Here is a 26,514-nt window from a genome sequence, read left to right as displayed (position 1 = left end):
TTGCTCAGCAACTCGTTTTTTGCTGAGGCTAGCTTTGAAATCACAATCCTCCCACCTCAGCCTTCTGAGCCACTGGGATTACAGGAATGCACCACCTCACCTGGCAAATGTTACCATAATTTTATTTCTTTAGTAGCAGGAATTGAACCCAGGGGCATATCCTTAGTTCATTTTTAAAAATTTTTTTGAGACAGGGTCTTGCCAATTTGCTGAAGCTGGCCTTGAACTTGCAGTCCTCCAGGGCATGAACCAACATGCCCGGCTACCCTAATTTTCAAAAGTCATTAAACCATAATAGCCCAGTTAGCCTAGTACTGAGTGAGTAAAGGACATTCTACTTGCCAAAATCAACCACAACATTACTTCTTATACCACATGCTCTTCCAGAATCTTGTCATTCTTTACCAAGTATTTAGTCCCTTCCTTTAAATCCAGGCAGAATTTCATGACTAATTGCTTCAAGAAACAGAACACAGAAGAAATAAACATGCATGACTTCCAAATTTCCCTTCCTCATGCTATGAGGAAGCCCAAAGTAGTCAATGCAAAGAGTTTATGGATATATCCAAAAAAAAAAAAAAAAAGAAAAGAAAAGAATTGGTACTGGGCTGGGGATGTGGCTCAAGTGGCAGCGCGCTCAGCTGGCATGCGTGCGGCTGGGGTTCGATCCTCAGCACCACATACAAAGATGTTGTGTCCACCAAGAACTAAAAAATAAATATTAAAAAATTCTCTCTCTCTCTCCCACTCTCTCTTTAAAAAAAAAAGAATTGGTACCAAGAATGTAGCTCAGTGGGAGAGTGCTTGCCTAGCATGCACATGGCCCTGGGTTCGATCCCCAGTAACACAAAATAAAACAACAACAAGAATTCAAAATTAAAAAATTATGGGAAACAGCCCATGTGGAGAAAATAAGGGCCACTCCCAACAGCCAGGATCAACCCAAGACATGTAAGCAAACAGAACTTGAGATTAGTTTAACCCTTAGACTATGTTTTCCAGTTGAGATTCCAAATATCATAGAACAAAGATAATCACTACTACTACTCCCTGTTCAGTCATTAAGAGTCTAGTACAGAACACCAAGACTATTTTAATTCACTTACAAAAAAGTGGAAATCAGTATGATTTCACTTAGGAAAAAAATTTTTTTCAGGAAATACTGAGGTTTTTCTTTTTCTTTTCGTTCTTTCTTTTTTTTCTCCAGCACTGGGGACTGAACCCTTGTACATACTAGGCAAGTACTCTACCACAAAACTACATTCCCAGTCCTTATTATTTTGAGACAGGGTCTCACTAATTTGCCCAGGCTGGCGAATTTACCATTCTTCTGCCTCAGTCTCCCAAGTAGCAAGGGTTATAGGCACCCACCACAGGGCCAAGCCTGAGATCCTTTTTGAAGTTTATTATCTTATTTATCCATTTCCAACTCCTAAAAGAGTATCAAACATACTGGGAATCATCAAAAAAAAAAAGTCTACTTTTCTATTTTTTGACTTTGTTAATACAATGGTAGGCAACTAGAAACATAAGAATATATGAATTTCAGCAAGTGATCTAACAATTGTGCTACAAACAATACCTTCAAGAAAGTAAAAAGACATGGTAACACACAACTATAATCCCAGCAGCTCCAGAAGCTGAGGCAGGAGAATCACAAGTTCCAGGCCAGCCTGGGCATTTAGGAAGGCACTGTTTCAAAATTTAAAAAAATAAAAGGGCAAGAAATGTAGCTCAGTGGTTATGTACCCCTGAGTTTAACTGCCAGTACCACACACACAAAAAAATGAGAGCCAGACATGGTGGCAAATGCTTGCAATTCCAGCAACTCAGAAGGCTGACACAGGAAGATCACAAAATCAAAGCCAGCCTCAGCAATTTAGTGAGATACTGTCTCAAAATAAAACATTTTAAAAATGCTGGGGATAATAAATTTTTTTTTAATTTTTAAAAATTTTTTAAAAAGGGCTGGGGATATGGCTCAGAGGCTAAGCACCTCTGGGTTCAATTCCTGATTTAAAAAAAAGAAAGTAAAGAAAAAGCATTTCTCCAAGGAAGATATACATGAAAAAATGCTCAACAATCTCTCTTCCAAAACACTCCAGAAGTTACCAATAAAAGTACGATTTCAAATATCACAGATACATTTCTCTGACATGTCACCCTTGAAACAGGCCCATATTCCTTGATGTTTCCTTTTTGTATCCCACAAGTGTGTATGAAGTTCCATTACTGGAAGAGCAAACAAAATAGTGGTAGGCTTACCTCAGCAGCCCACTACCATTTTTTTTTTTTTTTGTGACTTGTAAAAAAAGATCAAGGCTTTTAATATAAATTGAGAATAACTTGGGAAGTTCTCCATAATTATAATCCCCCCTCCCCACCAAAAAAAAAAAAGTTATCTCTGGGAAAAAAAAAAAGTTTCACCAGGGACTGGGGTTATAGCTCAGTGGTAGAGCACTTGCCTAGCACATGTGAGGCACTGGGTCTGATCCTCAGCACCACATAAAAATAAATAAATAAAACAAAGGTATTGTGTTCATTACAACTAAAAAAATAAATAAATAAATGATTAAAAGTTTCACCATAAGATATTAAGAATTGAGATCACTAGCCAGGGATTACGGTGGCTTGGAGGCTGAAGCAGAATGATTACAGGTTTGAGGCCAGTGTCAGCAACTTAGTGAGGCCTTTAGAAACTTAGTGAGACCTGTCTCAAAATAAAATAAAACAAGAAATTTTTTAAAAAAGGACTGGGAATGTAACTCAGGGTTCAATCTTGTAATGCCCCTGTGCCCTCAAAAAATAACTAAGATCATTTATTAGCCTACTTTTATTTTAGTAAAATGTCTAATTCCTGCCATCAGAATTATTCCTGGAATTTGGGTTGGGGAAAAAACTGAAGGGTTGTGGTATTTGTGGAGGTGGTTAAAAAATGGCCAGCCTCACTGGCAGGAAACCAAGTAGAGGGTAGCAGAGCTCAAGATGTTGCTGGGTTGGCTTAAAAAAAAAAAAAAAAAAGCAGATCAACAGGGACTTATCTTAGGAGGCACCAGCTATATACACTGTATATATAGTCACATATACACAGTGGGGTATGATTGGATCCATATTTATCTTAGCTCTGTCCACTGAGAGGGCCTAGAAACAATGACATACTGGTAGTACCAAGCACATCTAACACCCAAATACTCATTTCACAGAAGCCATCAATACCCACTGAGCCAATTGTGGTTGGTACATACCTGATGTACCTACAACTTGAGAGGTTAAGGCAAGAGGATTACAAGTTCAAGGCCAGACTCAGTAACTTAGGGAGGCACTATCTCAAAATAATAAAAAAAGGACTGGGGGATGTAGTTCAGTGGTAAAATGTTCCTGAGTTCTATCTCTAGTACCAAAAAAAAAAAAAAAAAAGGAGCGGGGGGGGGGGGGCGTCCATTTGTCAAGTCTGGCACCATCTGAACATCAAAATAAAATGAAACTAACAGAGTATAACCATCTTGGCAAAATAAGAATCCATGACTCCATACTGATAAAGAAGGCAAACTTTACTCTATAGAAATAAATAAATTTAGATGGGACATGGAATTAGAAAAATCACAGTTTGGCAACCATCAGAGTAATAACCTGATTTAGTAAAATATTATCCACAGATGTTGTTGGGTAAATGTCTGATAAAAAACAGAATATTTAGAGTTTCAAAGTATCTTCCCACAAAATATTATTAATTATTAAATATGCCAACTTTACATGAAAAAATCCAGTAAACATATCTTAACCAGTGATAAAAGCTCATATCAGCTGGGCACAGTGGTACATGCCTGTAATCCCAATGGCTCGGGAGGCCGAGGCAGTAGGATTGAGAGTACAAAGCCAGCCTTGGCAATGGTGAGGTGCTAAGCAACTTGGTGAGACTAAGTTCCTAAATAAAAAACAAAAAAGGGCTGGAGATGTGGCTTAGTGGTCAAGTGCCCCTGAGTTCAATCCCAGTAACAGCTCCCCCCACACACAAAAAAAGCTCATATCACCAATAATGGATTAAATCATCATCATGTACCTCCTGATATAATATACTGAGAAGAACACAGCATCAACTCAGGAGCCTGCCAACAATATATAAATCAAAAGTACATGAGACAAAGCCAAATTGGAGGAACATCCTAAAAATGCCAAGGTCATAAAAATAAGAAAAGATGAAAACTGTTCCATACGGAAAGAAATTAAAGAGATGACAACTAAATACAACATAAAATTCTGTGTTCTATCTTGGACCTACAATGGACATTACTGAGACAACTGGCAAAATCTGACCAGACCTTAAGTTCAGATGGCAGAGCTGGATTAGTGTTAAATTTTCTGATTATGATGGTTGTACTGTGGAGAGTGTCTCTGATAAAACACATACACAATATTAAGGGGTTCTGGTAAGCAGAATAATAAACTCACTGAAGATATCTATGATATCTCTAGAAGCTATGAATGTTACCTTATATGGGAAAAGGGGAATTAGGGGATAAAATTAAGGTTCCTAACTTTAAGATCAGAGACCATTTGGATTAGGCAAATGGACCCAATACAATCACAAGGTCTTCAAAAATGGAAGAGACTGGCAAAAGAAAGATAGATAATTGAGATGATGGAAGCCAAGTCAACATGATAGATGGGTAAACTAGATCCCCCACTGCTGGCACCAAAGATGGAGGAAGGAAGCCACATGCCAAGGAATTTGGGCAGCCTTCAAAACTGAAAAAGGAAATAGATTCTTCCTTATAGCCTCTAGAAGGAAAAACAGCCTTTATAGCGTCTTGATTTTAGCATAAGTAGACCTGTGTTAGAGTTCTGGCCTATAAAACCATATGCTATAGTACAACAGCACTTACAATATATAAATAGTTGTTAAAATGGCATTACAATGTATAAATAGTTGTTAATACAGCATTGATTAAGGAATAATGACAAGAAAAAAATACGTACATGCTCAGTACAAATATGATTTTTTTTTTTCCCCTTTTGCAGTTCTGGGAATTAAACCCAGGGCTTTGCTCATGTTAGGGACATGCTCTACCACTGAGCCACATCCCCCCATTCTAAGTAGATTGTGTCTTGAGTTTTACAGAAGACAATTAAATGCACCTCAGGAGGTATTATACTCAGAGTCTCACCCATATCTAATTTTGAAATTTAGATGAAATTTTAAAACTTGGAGTCAATGCTATAATGGGTTAAAACTTTTGGGGCCAATGGGATGGGGTGAATGTATTCTGCCCATTGGACAAACAATCTCGGGGGGACTGGGATAGGCAGATCAGTTCAAATGTAATTACAAGAGTCCTTAAAAGTAGAAGGGAGAGGCAAAATAGATTAGAATGATATAAAGTGAGAACAAATCTGTTGTTGCTTGCTTTGAAGGCGGAAAAACAAGGCCACAAGCCAAGGAATGTGGATAGCATCCAGAAGCTAGAATTGGTAAAGTAATAGATTTTTACCTAGAGCCAATGGAAAAGAACGCAGCCCTTGCTAACACCTTCATTTGAAATCTATGTCACACTTCTATACTACAGAACTGTTAAGACTATGAAATTCTGTTATTTTTAGTCACTAAGTTTTAAAAGGGCTGGGGAGGGAACTCAAAGGTAGATAACTTATCTACCATGTGAAAGGAACCCAGTATGATAAAAAAGAAAGAGTAAAGAAAAGAAAAACCTGTTCTTAACTCATTCAGATATGTCAACAATCTGGGAATCTGCATAAAGATATATGGGAACTCTGTATAATTATTTCTGCAACTTTTATGTATATTTGAAATTATTTCAACATTTTAAAAAAAGTTTTGTACTGGGGATTGAACCCAGAGACCTCCCACAGGCTAGACAAGCACTCTACCACAAAACTAAATTCCCAGTCCTTTTTATGTTTTTAATTTTGAGACAGGGTCTCCCTAAATAGCCCAGACCAACCTCAAACTTCAGAGTGTCCTGCCTTAGCATCCTGAGTAGATGAGATTTACAAGTATGCACCACCTCAACAGACTCAAAACATTTTAATTAGTGGGAACTGTATTGGGACGCATTAGAATTTCCTAAATAGTAGTATTGCAAGATACATTAAGGCTAGACGATAGACTGAAATCATGTCCAAATTTAAAAAGACCTGATAAGTTTTTTCCCTCTACTGTGAAGGGTATCTCATCTACACAGCTACTTTCCATCTGAGCAAATATTTCCCTCCAATTGCAGAGAATATCAGGGAGGCTAAGGGACAACCTACAGAACTTTTACCCATCACCTCTAGATTCTCTGGCTCCAGAGACTTTACCTGTAGATAGTAATATGGGGAGATACAGGACGGTTTGAACTTGTGTTCTTATTCCAGAACCGCTCCATCTCTTCTTTGGCTGTGGTTCCCATCGGAATAGCACTAAAATAAAACCAGAAGATTAAAAATGGATTAAAAGTAAGCTTGGTTTAATTTCATTTGTTTGTTTTTTGGTGACACTGAGGACTAAGCCCTAGGATGCTCTACCACCGAGCTACATCCCCAGGCCAGGCTGACCTTGAACTTGCAATCTTCCTGACTCAGCCTCCTGAGTCTCCTGGTGCTGGCAGTTTCATATTTTATATAACAAAAATTAAAAAAAAAAAAAAAGTAAGGTGAGCTTGACAAAGACAAACCCAACAACTTAGGAAAACATGTTCCTCCAATAGTATTATTTTTATGCCAAGTTTGCTTCAGTTAATAACATTGGAGCTAGGGGTATTGTTCAGTGGCAGAATACTTCCCTAGCATGTATAAGACCCTGAGTTTAATCCCCAATACCACAAAAACAAACAAACAAAAAACTAATTAAAAACATAATCCTATTCCCCTCAAGAAAATGTCTCAAGAAATGTGGGTATAGCTCAATGGTAAAGCACATGCTTTGCATATATAAAGGCCTGGAATCAATACCCAGTACCAAAAAAGAGAGAAAAGAAAATACCTCCTCATAGATTACTCAGGAACTATGAGAGGAAAAGGTAGTAATCTTATGGTAGAAAAAACCTAGCAGACATTTTCTCACTAAAATGATCAAAGTTAAAAGCCACTGTTAATGGGACAAATGGCATTATATGACCACTGGTATGATGTACTGATATTTCTTATCATTAGGAAACAATCGCGAAAACCTAGCTAACACTACAAAATAACTGTATTGTAGTCTTCAAAAATTCAGCCATAAAAGATAAAGACTAAGACACAATTTCAGATTTTAAAATATTAAAGAAATATGACAACTAAGTACACATGAGTCTAGTTAGATCTTGGGTAGAAAATGAGATATTGGATTTCATAAAGTACGTTATTTGGAAAAAACAGAAAATCTGAAAATCAACTGTGCATTAGATAAGCATTCATTAACATTAAATTTCCTAAATTTGATAATTATGCTTGTATAACTATGCTGTGTTATGTAAGGTAATTTCTTGTTCTCAGAAGAAATAGTTAGAGGTAAAATATCATGCTGTTCACAACTTACTCTAAAAGAATTCTGTGAAAATAATAAATATATATTAGGCTGAAGCACAATAAATTGACAACTATTCAACTACTTTTGACCTACAAAAATAACTGTTTCATATGATACAACCTAAAATAGAATGAATAAACAAACAGCAAAATGTTAACAATTGATAAATCTGAATAAAAGTTGTATTGAATTTCATCATACTACTTTATAACTTTTCTGAAAATATAAAATTTTTTTTCAAAATAAGAATTTAAAAAAGAAGGAAAAAAAAGGCAATTAACACCAAAAGACTAGGAATGACTGTTTAGCAGGGGGAAAATATTTTACAACTAATTAAGATGTGAAATTGCCTAAAATTAAAAATTACAAAAAAATATTATTAAGGAAAAAAAAAACAAAGTAGAAAAAGGAGAATTAAATATCAGTGAAGGAATCAAGAAGTTGGAGCACAAATTAAAAATAAAAAAAAAAAAGTTGGAGCAAATCAGTGAAGTTAAAAATATCAATAAAGCTCTCACCAGGCATGGGGGCACACGCCTGTAATCCCAGTGGCTTGAGAGGCTGAGGAAGGAAGACTGCAGGTTCAAAGCCAGCCTCAGCAACTTAATGAGGCCCTAAGCAACTTAAGGAGACCCTGTCTCAAAATAAAATACAAAAACAAGGCTGGGGATGTCACTCAGTGACTGAGTGCCCCTGGGTTTGATCCCCAGTACAAAAAAAAAAAAAAAAAAGCAATAAGGCTGGCCATCTATAGTGGTGCACTCCTGTAATCCTAGAGACTCAGGAGGCTGAGGCAAGAGGATTCAAGTTCAAGGCCAGTCTCAGCACCGCAGCAACTTGGAAGACCCTGTCTCAGAATTTTAAAAAAAGAAGTATCATAACAAAGAAAATAATAATAATAATCTCCACAGACTTGGAGACTTACTTTCTGACATAGAGCTGAGGACTTAGGTGAGCTCGGAGGCAATGACGGCCAACATGTCTGCAAGATAAGAGAATCAAGAATCATACATATTTAAAGGTCAATTTTAATATATCAGCATCCCATTTTTGTACTATATTAGACTTGGGGGAAGATGGCTAGAATAAAAATAAGATGAAGGCTGAGGATGCAACTCAGCAGTACAGCATACTTAGCAGGCAGAGGACTCTGGGTTCCCATCCCCAGCACCAAAGAATAAGATGAAAACAAAGTCATTATCAGTGTCCCTATTTTCTAGTTGAAATACTACAAATTCTAAGTAACTTAAGAATGATTAGAAGTATTACCTATAAATGCAAAATAAAATTTAACTTTTTCAAAATAAGAATTTAAAACAGAAGGAAAAAAAAGCAATTAACACCAACAGACTAGGAATGACTATTTTGCAGATGTAGGTTGGAATCTATGGCGTGCTCTGTCAGTGCTACTGTTTCCCAGACAAATAACAAAATATAAGGTAAAAGAATAATCAGAGCTGGACCAGCTGTGATGGTGCACACAAGTAATCCCAGTGACTTAAAAGGCTGAGATAGGAGGATTCCCAGTTCCAGGCCAGGCTCAGCAGTTTATCAAGACTGTCTCAAAATAAGAAATAAAAAGGAATGAGGATGTGGCTCAGTGGTGGAGTGCCTCTCGGTTTAATCCCCAATAATGCAAAAAATAATAACAATCAGAGTTGATAATATTCAACAAAATACAGAAAGTGATTTTTTTAAAGATAGGTCTCATAGGAGGCAACACTTAAAAGACAGGGATTAAAAACATAAAGGGCAGGGGCTAGGGTTGTGGCTGCTCAGAGGTAGTGTGCTTGCCTAGCATGGGTGAGGCACTGGGTTCGATCCTCAGCTACCACATAAAAATAAAGGTATTGTGTCCACCTGTAACTAAAAAATAAATTTAAAAAACATAAAGGGCAGTAAAAAACAGAACAGAACAGTAGGTCACAGGCAACATCAAGCACACAGTTTAGCTATAGTGGAGATATGTTGCAAATGAATGAACTAAAATTTGAAGAAGGGATTCATAGAATGAGGGTCCTAATAGTAAGCTAGGTCATTTCAGGAATTAATACAAAGTTCCAGACAACCTGGATGAACTTCAAGTCAAAAAGTCATTTAAAAAAAAGAAAAAAAAAAAAAAAGCCTCTCATATAATAGTGCAAAAAATATGGGAACACAAAAATAAAATTTTACCACTACCACAAAAAAGTAAAATTTTACCACTCCCACTTTAAAAGGACATGCAAATTCCCTACCTAAAAAGTTGCTATTTTTGAAGTATGTACTTTAGTGCCAGAACTGATTTTAAGTCAAAAACTAACATGTGACCAGACATTTTATATAAGAAAAAATGTGACCCAAAGTTTATAAAGCATTATAAAAAACACAAAACCATTATACCTTTTAGTCACATCAATACATCAAAAAAGTACAAAAGTATTTCAGAAAGTGATCACGATGAATTAAGTTCTAGAAGTAAAAATTAAAAATGTGGTGCTCTTCAAAAGTTTATTGTGTGCCAGGTTTGGTGGCACAAGCCTATAGTCCCAGCAATTTGGGAGGCTAAGGCAAGAGGATTGCAAGTACAAGGTCAGCCTTAGCAACTCAGTGAGCCCACAGGCAACTTAGCAAGACCGTCTCAATCTTTTAATATCCCCCTCAAAAAAGGGGAAAGAAGTTTATTATGCATCTACTACATGCAAGACACTACGGGGATTAATAGAGCTCATGATGTTCCTCATGCCACTGACACTAGATCCACAAATATTTCAAGGTCTATGTTTTATAACAGTACACTTAAAGGGCCCACTACTTGAAGGGAAAAATCCAACCAATACTTCCTTCTTTGGTTCTTCCCTCTTCCCTGCTTTGGAGGCAAGAGGTGAATACAGACATTGTGTACCCAATGCTCCCAGAAAGAAGTGGGAACAAATCTCTTTAAATCAACTGAATTGTCTATGAAGTTGCAGGGCATGCATTCCTCACACCAGGCTAGGCCTAGTCAGCCAGCTACCCAGTAAGAGTTTGCAGATGTGGGTTGGAATCTATGGCGTGCTCTGTCTAGTGCTATTGTTTCCCAGACAAATATCAATGCAAGATTTCCACAAGGCCTTTACAGAATTGAGTTGCACAAACTTCATAACCTTATTTAAAATATGACAAAAGTAGATATCTATCCTTGTGTTTCATGTGAAACCAGGAACTTTGAAAAGACTTTTTCTCCACCCATGAATGGTGCTTAAAATATTAGCACTAGAAAGTAACAAAACTTCATATTATCTTTAAGTCAGAACCTATAATTTCTACTAAGCATTGTCCCTTTCTAAACACACTATACAAAAAATGTAATCATTAATTGGATCATTGTTGGTTTGCTGTTTTTGCTATTGTTTTTTGATACCAGGGATTGAACAGCTTTTCCACTAAACTAATTCCCCAGTACTTTTATTTTTTATATTCAGACAGGCTCTTGCTAAGTTGCTAAGGGTCTCACTAAATTGTTGAGACTGGTCTTTAATTTTCAATCCTCCTTCCTCAGCTTCCCCAGTCACTGGAATTATAAAAGTCAAATAATTTTTGAAACTCTTCTCTGGATTGGGGCAACAACAGAACTAGAAAAAGAACACTGAAAAGTAAAAATGATAGTCTTAGATCTGTAACTTGAGTTGTGTAACTTGAGTAAGTCACTAAACTTCAACCTTTTAATTTATAAAATGGGATTGATAGTATCTACCCCCATTGATTGTTGGGAGAATTACATAAGAAAATGTACAAGAGCCATGAACATGCCTATAATCTCTCAACTGGGCTGGGCTGAACACTGGGAATTTGAGGGAGGCTGAGGCAAGAGGCACACAAGTTCAAAGATAGTCTCAGCAACTTAGCAAGACTCTGTCTCAAAATTTAAAAATAATTTAAAAAAAAGGGGGGCGGGGAGCTGTGGATACAGCTCAGTTGGTAGAGTACTTGCCTTGCATGCACAAGGCCATGGGTTCAATTCCCATCACCATAAATAAATAAATAAATAACATTTTTTTAAAAACCGGGGATGTGGTTCAGTGGTTAAACGCCCACGGGGTTAATCCCCAATGCAAAAGAAAATCAAAAAAAAAAAAGAAAGGAAGAAAACATACAGGAAAGCATTCTCTGGACTATAACACACCACTTATGTGTAAGAGATTTATCACATTTTCTTCAAAACATTCAGTGATGATAAAAACACTCATTTGGGAAAAAAAAAAAGGTTATTCAAAGCCATGTCTGTGATCAAACTGAAGACCATTTTTAATTCAAAACAAGACATGACTGCAATATAATGAGTTTCTTTTATATGATTTATAAACTTGATTTGATGGCATTGAAAAGGTCTTATAAACATCTGCATTTGCAATAATAAAATAGATACATATAATCTTAAATGAAATGAACAATTTATTTTTTTGGTACAAGTGATTAAACCCAGGGCATTTTTACTACTGAGCTATATCCCCAGGTCTCTTTTAATTTTGAGACAGGGTCGTGCTAAGTTGCTGAGGCTGGCCTCCAACTTGCAATCCTCCTGCCTCAGCCCAGCTTCGGGAATCACTGGGGTCATAGGTGTGTATCTGACACTAACTCCCAAGCTATAACATAAGTCATCTTTGACTTCTCCTTTTCTGTCACCACCTATATATATGCATGGCATCATCCAATTCTACCATTACTATTTAGAAAATTTCATTCCAGTCCATTACTTTAGTCCATACCTTTTTTATATATTTCTCCCCAGAACTGTAACAGGAGCTTCTGAACTGACCTACCTAGCAACAGTCTCTTTCCTATCATTCAACTTCACCAACATGAATGTACTAAAAAATAAAGTTACTCTCATTCTTACATCCACTACTTGCATTGCTATATAAGAGTCAAAGTGTGGGCAAACTCTCCAGACCTACCCTCTCACAAATTCCCATCAGTCCCCTATACTTCTGACACACTGAACATTACATTATGCCCAGACAGAACAAGCCTCCTTATGACTACAAGTCTTTGCTCATGCTCTTCTAATTGGAACTCCTTACAGCCTCTTTTTTTTAATATTTATTTTTTAGCTTTAGGCGGACAATATCTTTATTTTATTTTTATGTAGTGCTGAGGATCGAACCCAGTGCCTCATGCATGCTAGGCAAGCGCGCTACTACTTGAGCCACATCCCCAGCCCTCTTTACAGCCTCTTAAACTCATCCATCAAAACCCAACTCCTAGATGGCAAGCTCAAGTCACTTCTTCAGGCTTGCTCTATCAGCCAGGCTCTCATACATGTTTCTATCATCATTTGCTATGTTGTTTAATGATTCATCTATTTATCTCTCCTTCTAGACTTTGAGCTCCACAAGGGCAAGACTGAAATTCCTGACATTGATAGCACCTATAATAACTGAGAAATAAAACTAATTTTTTTTCTTTTTCCCCTAGTGCTGGGGATCACACCAAGGGCCTCACACATGCTAGGCAAGCACCCTACCACTGTGCTACATATATTGGCCACAGTTGAATCACAGTGACTGTGCTTACGTGGCATAAACATTATTACATGGAAGCCCAGCTGTCTCTATCTCCTTCTTGGCCTTGGAAAGTCATTCCTTGACTGAGTGTCAATGGAATTCGTGTTACTCAGCTGTGAACAGCTCTGGCTGGTCCCTGGACTGTTTAGGGAATATACAAAATATGAAGCACTATTCAAAGGCTATGAAATATAATATTCTTTTTTGGAGGGGAAACTGGGGATTGAAATCAGGGGCACTGAACCACTGAACCACATCCCCAGCCCTATTTTCATATTTTATTTAGAATCAGGGTCTCACTGAGTTGTTTAGTGCCTCGCTTTTGATGAGGTTGGCTCTGCACTTTCGATCCTCCTTCCTCCATCTCCTGAGCCACTGGGATTACAGGTGTGCGTCACCATGCATGGCTACAATATTCTGATAACTAATAATTTTTAATTAGCCAAGCATCAAAAATTCTTAACTGGAGCCAAGAGTGGGAGTGCACTCATATAATCCCAACAACTTAAAAGACTGAGGCAGGAGGCTCTCAAAATAAAAAATAAAAAGGACTGAATCCAGTACAGTGGAGCACGTCTGTAATCCCAGCAACCCAGGCAGGAGGAACTGGAACCTAAATTCAAGATCAACCTCAGCAATTTAGTGAAACCATAGGGTCTCTAAGACCCTAAGGACTTAGAGATCCTGCCTCAAAATAAACATAAAAAAGGACTGGGGATGTGGCTCAGTGGTTAAGCAACCTTGCGTTCAATCCTGATACCAAAAAATAGATTAAAAATAAAAAAGACTGGAGATGTAGCACAGTAGTAAAGCATCCCTGGGTTCAATCCTCAGTACAAAGAAAGAAAATTATTTAAAAGGGAGAAGGGAAGAGTTTAGGGAAATGGTGGTAATGGATAGAAAATTTTACTTACATACAAATAAGCTCTAGAGCTCTCTTGAAAACATAGTGATTTTCGATTTAAATTTTAAAAATGTATAAACTTTAACTGATACATAAAAAATTGTACATATTAATGGAAGTACTACAGAATACCTTTATACATGTCTATATTGTTCAGTGTTTAAAGTGGTGATTTACAGTTAATAACAATGTATTATACACTTGAAAACTGCAGCTGGGCATGGTGGCACACCCAGCTACTGGAGGAGCTGAAGCAGGAGGATCAGTTCAAGACCAGCTCTGGCAAGTTACTGAGGCCCTGTCTCCAAATAAATTTTTTTTAAAAAAAGGGTTGGGGATGTAACTTAGTGGTAGGGCACCCCTGAGTTCAATCCCAGGTACCAAAAAAAGAAAAGAAAAAAAATTGCTTAGAGCCAGCACGGTGGCGTACAACTGTAATCCCAGCAACTCAGGAAGCTGAGGCAGGAGGATTTTGAGATTAGATTGAGCTTCAGTAACTCAGTGAGACCCTGTCTCTAAATAAAATATAAAAAGGTCTAGGGATGTGGCTCCGTGGTTAAATGCCTCTGGGTCCAGTCCCTGGTACCCCCCACCCTCCGCCCCAAACTCCTTAGAGTAGATTTCAAGTATTACACACATACACACAAGTACATGGGTACTGCATATGTTGACTAGCTATATTTAGCACAATGTATACATATTTTAGAACATCAAATTGTACACCATAAATATACACAATTTTTATTCATCAAGTGAAAATATACATTTTGTGAAATTTATTATTTCTCCTAAGTGGGCTCAAGTTATTATTATTTTCAACTCACAAATGAAGAAACTACAATCATAGAACTAAGGACCCTGACTTGTCCAAAATAAGTGAAAAGCAACTCTTAGAATTTCTTAAAAGATACCTTCCTTTGAGATTAAAATCAGCATACTATAAACAGTATCAAATTCCTCTAGAGAATTGGTATTAGGATGGAATCTTCTATGGGGAAAAACAGTTTTAATTCACTATTTCTCCATCCAATAAATAAATAAAAGCCCTTGTGAGAAATAGAAAAGTGCCCTTCCATAAGAGCTTAAGGTTACCACTAATGAAAAAGAAGTGTATTTCTTGGCATTGAATCCTAGTATGGACAGAACAGTGCTACACAACATAAAATGACACTGTCTGGATACACTTTAATGAATATGGTTACAGGGGATTAGCTGCAGGACCCTCAGCAGATACCAAATGAGGCGATTGCATATATCCTATGTACATTCCCCTTATTTATTTATTTATTTTTTAATCTTTTGGTACTGGGGATTGAATGCTGGGGTGCTTTACCACTGAGTTACATCCCCAGCAATGCCCACTCCCCCCTCTTTTTCAGATAAAATCTCACTAAATTGCTGAGGCTGGCCTGGAATTAGTGATCCTTCGGCCTGAGCCTCCTGAGTTCCTGGGATTACAGGCATTAGCCAACAAATACTGCTATTCCTATATACTTTAATCATCTCTAGACTATTCAGAATGGCCAATATAATGTAAATGCTGTGTGAATAGCTGTTACATTGTATTATTTAAGGAACCACAAAGAAAAAAAATACATAGTGCAGTCCAGATACAACAATCATAGTTGAAGACTGCACAGTATGTAAACAGAAAGTGTAGCAATTAACTCTGAAATAGTAAATTCTGCAGAGAGGAGAGACTGAGGATCTATGAAATAGTGGGAGGCTAACGCAGTACACCTAAACACTACTTCATTTATGTGGACTCAGCATAATGCTTGGCAGGCAGCAAATTCAAATAACTTCTTGTAACTTTCTGGAATTTGTTTTTCAAGTATTTGAACCCATGGAGACAAAACCCAAGGATAATAAGGGGTGACTGTAATGACCCTCAGCTTCTAATCACTAATCCTGAAGCTCATCAAATGAACTGTTTAGAACAAATACAATCATTTCAAGCTAAATGTTAACTCCTCCAAAAGCTCCTAACATCTACTAAAATATGATATCAAAATCCAAAGTCATTTGGGGCTGGGGATGTGGCTCAAGTGGTAGCCCGCTCGCCTGGCATGCGTGTGGCCCGGGCTCAATCCTCAGCACCACATACAAACAAAGGTGTTGTGTCCGGCAAAAACTAAAAAATAAATATTAAAAATTAATTCATTCTCTCTCTCTCTCTCTCTCTCTCTCTCCAAAAAAAAAAAAAAAAAAAATCCAACGTCATTCAATTATGATCAAGTCAACTGGAAAAAAGGAAGGAGCTCCAGCAAGACTGGCCTCGGCATATTTGAGAGAAAAGATACATATGAAGATAAAAGGCAAAGAGAAAATGAAGGATTGAGATAACTGACCTCAACTCCCAAGAGGAATAATTTCGACACAGAGAAAAACTAAACAAAATCCCCTATTTTTATATTGCCTGACTGAAGTGGAAAGAGAAATGAGAAGACATTTGGGGAAATCGGGAATTGAAATCTCAACATCATTTAAGCTAACTTTCCATAACAAATAGTTTCCAAAAATAGGGCTGGCACAAAATTATACTGGGATTTGTACCAGGAATATCCACAGGCGCTAGAGGCTAAGGACTAGAAAGGCTTGGGAGTAGAAAATAAGACCTAAACAGTGGAGAGTTCTAAATGGAAGAAAATCTAGGCTATTACCACCGATAGTGAATTGACCTTTTAGAGAAAAGCTGGGATCATCGCCCTTTAACCACAAGTAAAAAGATAAACTAAAAACGAACTCCCTAGGGTGCAGCAGAGGACCTCTCGTTGTTATTGCTAATCGCCTGCCTCGTAGCGGTCCAGGCTTCTTCCATCCTCTGCTAGGGGCCTGTCGGGAACCTGGACAGAGTCACCCATTGCCAGCAACAGCTGGTGTCTGCAGAAGTTAGAAGCAAAAGTAAGAACACCAAGATCTCTCCCTCCGCCCCGAGGCCCAATCCCTAAATAAGATCTCGAAATTGTAAAACTCATGGTCAGCTGAGTTAGAATATTTTCGGGTCTCGGCTCTGGGTGGGGTCACGAGAGTAATCTGGGGGAGAAGTACTAAAGCAGGGGAAAGTAGAAAGGGCAAGAACCGCGCCACTCCTCGGTACGGAGTTAAGTGACCTCAAAGCCCTACCGAGCTGCACCCAAGCGGCTGGGGGAGGGGGGTGTCTCTAGGATCCCGAAGCGGTGGCCTCCACACCCACGGGTCATTTCCCAGCCCAGGCACAGGGTAAAGCGCTGTCAGCCAAACGTTAAGGATCCGTTCTGGTCTCCCAAGGGTCGCGGACACCGACTCCCAACCCCAGCGCTAAAGTCACCTCAACAAGAGCACAGCCATCTTGGGTTCCGGTCTGGACGGAAGTGACGCAAGCGGCGGGGCGTCTGAGCTGGGGCTGGGGGTGAAGCCCCGAAGAGTCGTCACGTGACGACGCCGAGTTCTTTAAAAGGCTCTGCGCCGCTGCTCTTGGTTCTGCGCTTTTGGTGGCAGACGTTGGGAAATAGTTTGTTTTCCCCCTCTTCCTAAAGGTTTTTGCCAGGACTGCAGCAGAGATTCCGCTGGGTTTAGAATCTGCCACCCGCATACGTGTTCATTTTTTTTTTTTTTTAATCTCCCTTCCAATCAGCAAGAATTGCCCACAGTCTTCACTGAGTCGAGTTTGACTCCACCTCCCTCCCTGGCCAGCCTAAAAATATCAGAGTTGGTTGGCTGAGACAACCGGGAAAAAGATACTTTGGGCTTCTTCTCATTCTAATGTTTTGGTCAGATAGATACACAGGTTGAGACCCACTCAGGGGAGTGTGAGATGGGTCCACGAGAGGACAACAAGATGAGGAACCCAAGAATGGGGAACGTCTAATCAGGCCTCAGGATTCCTAGGCTTGAGCTGCTGCCTGAGCTAGGCGCCCACCAGCCAAAGACAACGCTCCCTTGTTCCTTGTTTCAGTGCTATGTGGGCAACACCCACCATCAGAAGAACCTGAGATATGGGGGAGAACCTGCTTTGATTTGTACATACTGCATATAAACAGTTTTGAGGAACCCAAGCGTGGTGATCAATTTCAGAGAACTCACGACTGGAGAGAGAAAAAAAAAAAATCAAGTGAGAAAGGAATAAAACAATGCAAAAGTTCTTGGCCCTTTTGCAGGGAAAGGGAAACGAGGCAGAGTGGAGGTCACAGCCCAGAGGAACTCCTATTCTACAATAAAACATGTTCAGTCACATTAATATTCAGATCTCATTTATATTTAGCACTCCCGAATTTTTACTTTCAGGATTTAAATAACACAAATTCATTTATTTCTGAACCAAATGCTATTTTGCATTTCTATAATGCTAGACAAAAAAAATAAAAAAGCATTATTATAGATTTTTTAGGATTGGAAGGGACCTTAAAGACTCTATAATCCAACCTTCTACTAAGGGCAAAAATCGCTTCCGAAGCATCCCTAACAGCTGATCTTCTAGGCTGCTGGAACTCGTCCTGTGGTAGTAAACAGCTTAATCATTACAAAGTTGTTCTGCTATTGAGCTTCCAGTCATTGATCCTCCTATTGAACTTCCAGTCATTGATACTCCTTTGGCCTTCTGGAGTATCACATTAGCAAATAAATGAAGACCTCTTGCACTTAGCCTGTTGTTGTTGTTGTTTGTGGTTTTTTGTTTTTTTGGAGGGGTTTTATTTTCTTTTTGTTTGTTTGTTTGTTTGTTTGTTTGTTTTTTGTACTGGGGATTGAACCGAGAAGCATTTAATTGCTGAGCCACATCCCCAACCCTTTTCATTTGTTATTTTGAGACAGAGTTTTGCTAAGTTGCTTAGGTCTTCACTAAGTTGCTGAGATGGGTTTTGAACCACTGGGCTAGCTTTACTTAGCTTTTTAAGAAATTTCATTTAATATGTATGAGCTGTTGAGTTTCTGCCACAGTCTCTAAAAACTACTACAGGGGATTCAAAGACACAGACATATATTGTCCTCAACAAATTTATAACCTTAGCAAGATCCCTGAAGAAATACAACAAAGAAAGTAGACAACACACAAAACAGGTATAACTAAAAATGGTGACTAGATAGGAAGAAACTGATTGTTTATAGCTGGGAGAGGTAAGAATTGCAACATTTGTTGATGATGATTTTACCTGTGCAGTTTAGGACTGGGGTTGTAATTCAGTGGTAGAGCACTTGCCTAGCACAGGTGAGACACTGAGTTCAACCTTCATAAAATAAAATAAAAATAAATAAATAAAGGTATTGTGTCCATCTATACCTAAAAATATTTTTAAAGGTTTTTTGCTTATTTATTATTTATGTAGGTATTGGGATGCTTTACTACTGAGCTACATCCCCAGTCATTTTTATTCTTAATTTTGAAACAGGATTTCCCTAAGTTGCTGAGGCTGGCCTCAGGTTTGCAATCCTCCTGCCTCAGCCTCCTGACTCACCAAGTCCTATTCCCATCCCTAATTCCACCCCAAAATCTTAAAGAGATGGGTAAAATGCATCAGATTAAATCCACCCTCTTTGAGCTGTCATTTAAGGCTCCTTAGGAAAATGCTTCAACTTTTCTGTTCAAACTTATTTTCCCTTCAAATTCCCTCAAATTAAAGTGGATGGCTCAAGATCTTCCCTAAGTATCCCCAGTACGTCACAAACCTGTCCAGCTCACACACACAAAAAAATGCATGCACAAAACACATTTTCTCACATTTTTGTACTTAATTTTGTTGTTCTATCTATCTGGTCACTCTCTCTGCTCCTTCCTTATTTTCAAAATGTCACTCATCCTTCAAGGTTGATCTATATCTAACATTACCTCTTAGACCTGACTGCCTCTTCCTCTGAACTTCATTTATTAAATGCAGTTTATTTTTGTGTTTAATCTCTCACATGACTTAACCTTCATAATGTTGTAGCTGTGTGTGTGCTCTGTTGTATTCCCAGCTCTTTGTTCATTACTAAAGCAAGCATCATGGTTTATTGTAATTGGTTGTTGATGGGTTTGTTTTCTGATCCTCTCTCCCTCTTCCTCCAAACTAAATCTTGAACTTGCAGGAGGGACATAATTTTTATTCCTCTTTCTATTGCCTGCATTTCCATACTTTACATATAGCATTCAGTACAATTTTGTTGTCTTGCTCTAAATTGAAATGAGCCTAAACTGCAGCATAAGTCATCAAAGAACTTCTTAACAAAGAGGGAAAGACCTAGGATTTCTTCCCTTGAAATTTCTCAGTCAAGTTTCTCTCTGGAAAGAATCTCCCAGGATGCAGGAACATTGTGGGGTGGGGGAGATTCCCAAAGAACTTGGTCATCTCAAGAAATCTATAATGCAACCTATTGTAATCAAGATAATAAGAGAGTTGGGGCTGTAGCTCAGTGGTAGAGCACTTGCCTAGCACGTGTGAGACACTGGGTTTGATCCACAGCACCACATAAAAATAAATAAACAAAATAAAGGTATTGTGTCCATCTACAACTAAAAATAAATATTTAAAAAAAAATAACAAAAGATATCCTGTTTTCAGAGTTCTCTGGGGGGAAATTGCTTATAGCTTCTAGGACTCTCAGGGGCCTCCCGTCAGGCAAGGAGGCTAAGGAGAAATCACATTTCATGGTCTTTGGATTTAGGTTTCTCTGCCTAACTATCCCTCAGAGAAGTGTGTTTGTGTCCCTTTTTCTGTCCCTCTCCTTTACCTCCCTCCCAACATTCCAGCCTGGGGCAGGGGAAGGCCAGAAGACACAAAGCGCTCTGTGTGTGGGGTGGTATGTGTCCCCCCCATCCCTCCACCCAGAGTATACAATGCCCCTTCTGCTCTCTGCACCCTGTCCCCCCACCACCACCTCTCAACTGCACATGCCAGGCCGTAATTGGTTACTGGCTCAGGACAGCCCCCTCATGCTGGGGCCCCAGGGGATTTTAAGCAGGTTCCAGGAACCCCCGCTCAGTTCCTTGTCCCCCACTCTCTTCACCCCACAGATGCTCCGGGCCCTAGCCCCTGCCCCAACTATGGCTCCTGGGGCTCCCTCATCTAGTCCCAGTCCTATCCTGGCTGTGATGCTCTTCTCTTCTTTGGGTAAGTGGAGCCATCTCAGTCTAGGTACCCTGCAACTCAGCTGGTTTCAGTATCCCCCCACTGCCTTTGTGGTACCCCTTATTGCCAAAAACCAGTGGGCAAAAACAGGAAGGTGGTATTGTATTCAGAGAAAAATATATATCATTTGGAGGGAGTCAGGAAAGATATTCTGAGAAGGGAGATGGTAAAAGAAAGTTTGAACAGCATTTAGAGTGGGCATGGCCGGACCCAGGTTGGAAACCAGTAACATACCCCCAGAACCATGCTGAGAACCTAATAGGAATTGGTGTTAGAGTTTGGGAAGAAACAGGATCAAACACTGGCTTCTGTTCCCCATTCATCCCCTAATAGGGCAAGAGGTACCCAACTTTAGTTTTCCAGAAGTGAAAAGTCAGGGAGTATAATCTAAGGAGGGAGCCTGAAGTTGTGGCCTTACAGTTTTTGTTTTCTTGGAGACTCACATTCTCTCTGTGGCTCCTCATCTATTAAGTGAGTGGATGGAATAGAAGGAAGTTTCTATGAGATCCCAAGATCTTGTCCCTCTAAATCTGTCTTCCCTCATTTGCTGGCCCATCCATTCCTTGCCCTCTGACAAGTATTGGATAAGCAAGAGAAAGTCAAAACAGTGGACTGAATGGATCCTTTCCTTCTCCAAACTACCCTGAGTCCTGGTGCCATGGGTGACAGTAGGCAAGCTGGGATGAGGGTGAGGGAGAAGTCAGCAGGGGAGGAAAGTAAATTACAAAGCCCAAGGTTCTCTGCTGTCAGGTCCTTGAATCCTAAACCCAGAACCTAGACTCTTATGCGCTATATTGAACTGTTCCAGATACCCTGAGAAAATATTAAGGATAAGGAGTTAGAGAAGGGAGTGATGAGAGAAATGGGGAAAGGTAATCTTGGAGTAGAGGAGGGAAGGTGAGTTCAGTCCCAACATCTGTCCCATTCATAGAACCATTGAGCTGAACTGAGAAGGGCAATGATTGGTATTATAACAGGAGGAATAGAAGTTAGATCCAAAGAATAACCTCCCTTGTTACCTTGTGATTCCCAAGAAGGCTGTAAGAAGAAAGTCCCAGGAGGTGAGTAAATAATATTGATGCTGAGGTGGGAGATTCAAGACAATGGGGTGGGAGTGGGGGCTGTAGAATTCTCCAATATTGGCCAGATAATGGGTCTTTGTTTGGTTACCTCCTCCTCCTCCCCCCATAGAACAAAAGGGTCTACAGTGGACCCCATCTAGGGCCAGCCCCCACACATAGTCTCCCTGGAATGGCCTTTCTTGTGTGGGTGAGTCTTGCGGGTGGCACTAGGCTAGGCGGCCAAAGAGGAATGAGGATGATTAAACCACAGAGGCTCCCATGCAATGTCATTTGAACTCTGAGCTTGGGATCTTTCTCTGTATCAACTTCCCCTGAGAAGAGTATGAGTCCTTCTCTCCCGGGCTCCCCAGTCAAAAGCAAGTTGTATTGGCAACCAGGAATTCAGTAGTGAGGATTGCCATGCCACGGAAGACCTATATTCTCTAGTTCTCTCCATTTGGTGGGGTGGAAGGGCAAGAAATTTGAGTTTGCTATACTGTAAAATATCATACATCTGTTGAAAATAAGATTGATGTCAAGACGGGTATAGTGGTGCATGTCTGTAATCCCAGCAACTCAGGAGGCCGAGGCAGGAGAACTGCAAGTTAGAGGCCAGCCTGGACAACTTATGGAAACTCTACCTGAAACTGAAAAATAAAAAGGGCAAGGGATGTGGCTTAGTGGTAGAGTACCCTAGGGTTCAATTCCAAGTCAATTCTCAATACCAAGAGGCGGGTGGGGTGGCAGAGAATGTTATGCAATGTATATAAAAAAGCTCCACAAGCAAACTTATCCATTTCTTATAAGTACAAGTATATCTTGAGTTTATTGAGTTTGACAACCAGAAAAACATACACATTAAATTGGTAACTGTTGTTCTGTGAGGGGCCTACAAGAATTGGTAGGAGTGAGTGTGAAAGGAAACCAACTTTATCTGTATTGCTTGGATACTATATAAGAAGAATACAATTTTTATTACCTATATAATTTATAAAAACTTTAAAACTCTGCATCTAAGGGATAACTTAAGACTTGGATACTACTAGGTGTAGTGGTGCATTCCTGTAATCCCAGTGACTCAAGAGGTTGAGGCATGAGGATTGCAAGTTTCAGGCCAGCCTCAGCAATTTAGTGAGATCTTGTCTCAAAATTTTACTTGATTAATTAAAAGAACCAGGATATAACTCTAGGTTCTATCCCCAGTACAGAGAGAGAGAGAGAGAGAGAGAGAGAGAGAGAGAGAGATTTTATCAAAGGGAAAGTGAAACTTGAAAACAGCCCATCTTCTGGAAGTCCCCAAGACAATCTGTTACTACATACAGAGAGCTTGAACAGACACAACATTTACACTCATCAATTCAGTTAGTCCAGAGAGGTTCAGGCCTCAAAATTTTATTATTTCTTTGACTCAATCCTTGATTGCACTTTGGTCTCACATCCTCCATAGCCTTTACTGGGCCACATGCCTTTCTGATTTCCCCTCTGTGCTTGCAGTGCTGTGCCCTGCCCAGGCCATTGTGGTTTACACAGACAGGGAAGTCTATGGTGCTGTGGGCTCCCGAGTGACCCTGCACTGCTCCTTCTGGTCCAGTGAGTGGGTCTCAGATGACATCTCTTTCACTTGGCGCTACCAGCCCGAAGGGGGCCGAGATGCCATTTCGGTGAGTGTCTGGGGGATACTGGGGCTGGATAATAGAAGGGGTGCCTCAAAAATCAACAGAAAAGAGAACTTGGGCTAAGGAAGGAAAAATCCTTTATAAGCCATAACCCCAACTTTGGCAAGTAAGTTGCATTTTTGTCACCCTGACTAGGATGACTGTCTGCATTGTCTTTCCACCCACAGCACTACCCTTTCCAGGCCAGAATCCCTGGCCCTAACCCCGGGTGCCAAGCTTTGACAGCTTTGTTCTCACTAGGGTTCTCTTACATGCTTCCCCTCATTCCTCATAGATCTTCCACTATGCCAAAGGACAACCCTATATCGATGAAGTGGGGACCTTCAAAGAGCGTATCCAGTGGGTAGGGGACCCTCGCTGGAAGGATGGCTCCATTGTCATACACAACCTTGACTACAGTGATAACGGCACTTTCACTTGTGATGTCAAAAACCCACCAGACATAGTGGGCAAGACATCTCAGGTCACACTCTATGTCTTTGAAAAAGGTGCGACAAGGAGTTCAGAAAGGGGAGGGGGAGACTGATAGACTGGGGAAAGAGGCCAAAAGCCCCACCCAACGATGTTTAGGCTTTGGGAGGGAGGGCAGGAGGCAGCCTTGGTTAGGAGTCCTATATCCCTAACGTCTGGGAATAGACGTGGGTCAATGGACCAGAGACAGAGGTCCCGGTTCATTTCCACACTTCTTTTCCCTTCTCTTCCTAGTGCCAACTAGGTACGGGGTCGTGCTAGGAGCTGTGATTGGGGGCGTCCTTGGGGTGGTGCTGTTGCTACTGCTGCTTTTCTACCTGGTTCGGTACTGTTGGCTACGCAGACAAGCGGCCCTGCAGAGGAGGCTCAGGTAAGGGGCGGAGCCCGACTCCCCACCCTTAATCCACTATTTCCCATCTTGGTGGAGACCACTTCAGTGGGTAGGAGGGCCAAAGGAAAGAGAAAGCTGCGACCCGCTCTGCAAAGGTTTTGGGCGAGACCAAACCCACAGCAATCCCTTTTCCTGCAGTGCCATGGAGAAGGGGAAATTGCACAAGCCTTCCAAGGATTCGTCGAAGCGCGGGCGGCAGGTTAGCGGGACTTGGAACTTGGACAAGCTGGGGAGGAGACCTGGGAGTCGCAGGGCAGCCGTGAGGGGCAGGATGGGAACAGTCAAGCCCCACGGGATTCGTGACTGATGTGAGCATCCCTCCCCGACAGACGCCAGTGTTGTATGCCATGCTGGACCACAGCCGAAGCACCAAAGCTGCCAGTGAAAAGAAGTCTAAAGGGCTGGGGGAGTCTCGCAAGGATAAGAAATAGCGGTTAGCGGGCCGGGCGGGGGATCGGGGGTCAGGGGCAGAGTCCGCTAAAGGTTCTCAGGTGGTGGTCATCGAGATGGAGCTACGAAAGGATGAGCAGAGCTCGGAGCTCCGACCTGCTGTCAAGTCCCCCAGCAGAACCAGCCTCAAGAACGCCCTCAAGAATATGATGGGCCTGGACTCGGACAAGTGATCACCGCCCCCAGACCCTGCCAGAGCAGGGGGACCTAGGCTCCTCTTACTCCCCGTCTAGGTGCTTTCCTCCCTTGCTCCCCAGCCCTGCCCTGCCCTGCCCTCACCTCCCTTTGAGATGTAAGTTTCATTCTAAAATTCAATCCCAAACACTTGTACGCCCCCACCCTCCTCACCCGCTGACTTTCTGGGATCCCAGGGACTAATCATACCCCTCACCTGCCCCAAGGGCTGTGTGTTTGGTGTCTGTCCCTCAGGCACTGAGAAGAAAGGGAACTTGATAGCCCCTGCCTCAATTCCAGGCCACCTGTTCTTCCATCCCTTGCACCCTAGCCTGACCCCTCTGGCTCTTTCCTTTCCCGCCCCTCCCTCCCCTCCAACAAGTGACCCAGCTCCATTATCTGTCCTGTTAACACTCAGATCACCCCATCAGACTCTCCTTCAGGGTTTATTTAGGTTGTTGATTATTTTTTATTTTTTAATCCTTTGTTTGCTTGTTTGTTTACCTGTGCCCATGCTCTGCCCTTACCCCCATGACTGAGGACCGATGACGTCATGTGGCTTTTGCAGGCCCCCAACCCCATTATAAACAGAGGGGCCCCTGATCCTCAGACCTCAGCTTGATACTTCCTGATCACTTTGGTGCACTGTTCTAGGACTCAAGAACTTGGAGAAGGATGAGGGGAGAGAGAATGGATCCTCAAAGGTCAGGGGTGGAGGAGGGGGGCAAATGAGCCTTAAGAAATGGCTTTAAACAATCAAATAGAAAGCAGGAAAAAAAAAAAATGGGAAGTAGGGGGAAAAGGAAGAGGCTGCTCTCCCAGCCATAGGGAATTCTTAGGAATTTTCTACATTCTGTATATTGCTTTTCAAAACTCCAAATGTCCTTAAATGTTTAATAAACACTGACATTTCCAGAAGTTTCTGGCTCCCTCTTGAATTCCTAGTTCTCCTGGGAATAATCCCTGTCTCTTCTCTCATCCCCAACATCCTATGATTCTGACTCATCAATAGTTTAGTTGTTGAGTTTGGTCTTGTGGTATTGTATAGTGGGAAGAATTCTGAAAAAGCTCACAAGACACATTGAGACATTCAACAAATACCCCAAAAGCTTGTACTATGTGCTAAGCTGGGTCAGGCTTTGTTTTTACATAAGTGAAAACACACTAACCAAGATTCAGATTCTAAAATATCCCAGCCACTCTAGCTGTGTGATCCAGGATTGCATTTCATTTTATTATTTTTTTTTAATATTTATTTTTTAGTTTTCAG

The 26,514-nt window shown here is 40.5% G+C and overlaps 2 protein-coding genes across 2 annotated transcripts in view; one reads left to right on the top strand and one right to left on the bottom strand.

The window, feature by feature from the left end:
- Sdhc (succinate dehydrogenase complex subunit C) overlaps positions 1-17,352 on the bottom strand; it is a 43,054-nt gene extending 25,702 nt beyond the window's left edge. Inside the window, exons 1-3 of the mRNA XM_077109868.1 lie at positions 17,250-17,352; positions 8,436-8,492; positions 6,319-6,420 (exon numbers count right to left, since the gene is read on the bottom strand). Of these exons, the coding sequence (XP_076965983.1) occupies positions 6,319-6,420; positions 8,436-8,492; positions 17,250-17,269 (179 nt within the window). The 5' untranslated portion in view covers positions 17,270-17,352. The remainder of the gene's footprint in view (positions 1-6,318; positions 6,421-8,435; positions 8,493-17,249) is intronic.
- A 3,538-nt stretch (positions 17,353-20,890) lies between these two features.
- On the top strand, positions 20,891-26,162 carry Mpz (myelin protein zero). The gene is made up of 6 exons (XM_077110110.1): positions 20,891-21,003; positions 23,577-23,743; positions 24,033-24,246; positions 24,464-24,599; positions 24,759-24,819; positions 24,950-26,162. Exons 1-6 carry the CDS (start codon positions 20,907-20,909, stop codon positions 25,049-25,051), a joined length of 777 nt encoding a protein of 258 aa, XP_076966225.1. The 5' UTR covers positions 20,891-20,906; the 3' UTR covers positions 25,052-26,162.
- The last annotated feature ends 352 nt before the right edge of the window (positions 26,163-26,514 follow it).

This window comes from Callospermophilus lateralis, chromosome 7, assembly GCF_048772815.1.
Source record: "Callospermophilus lateralis isolate mCalLat2 chromosome 7, mCalLat2.hap1, whole genome shotgun sequence".
Lineage (NCBI taxonomy): Eukaryota > Metazoa > Chordata > Mammalia > Rodentia > Sciuridae > Callospermophilus > Callospermophilus lateralis.
The sequence above is the reverse complement of the archived record's forward strand: the minus strand, read 5'-3'. Positions and strand labels throughout refer to the sequence as shown.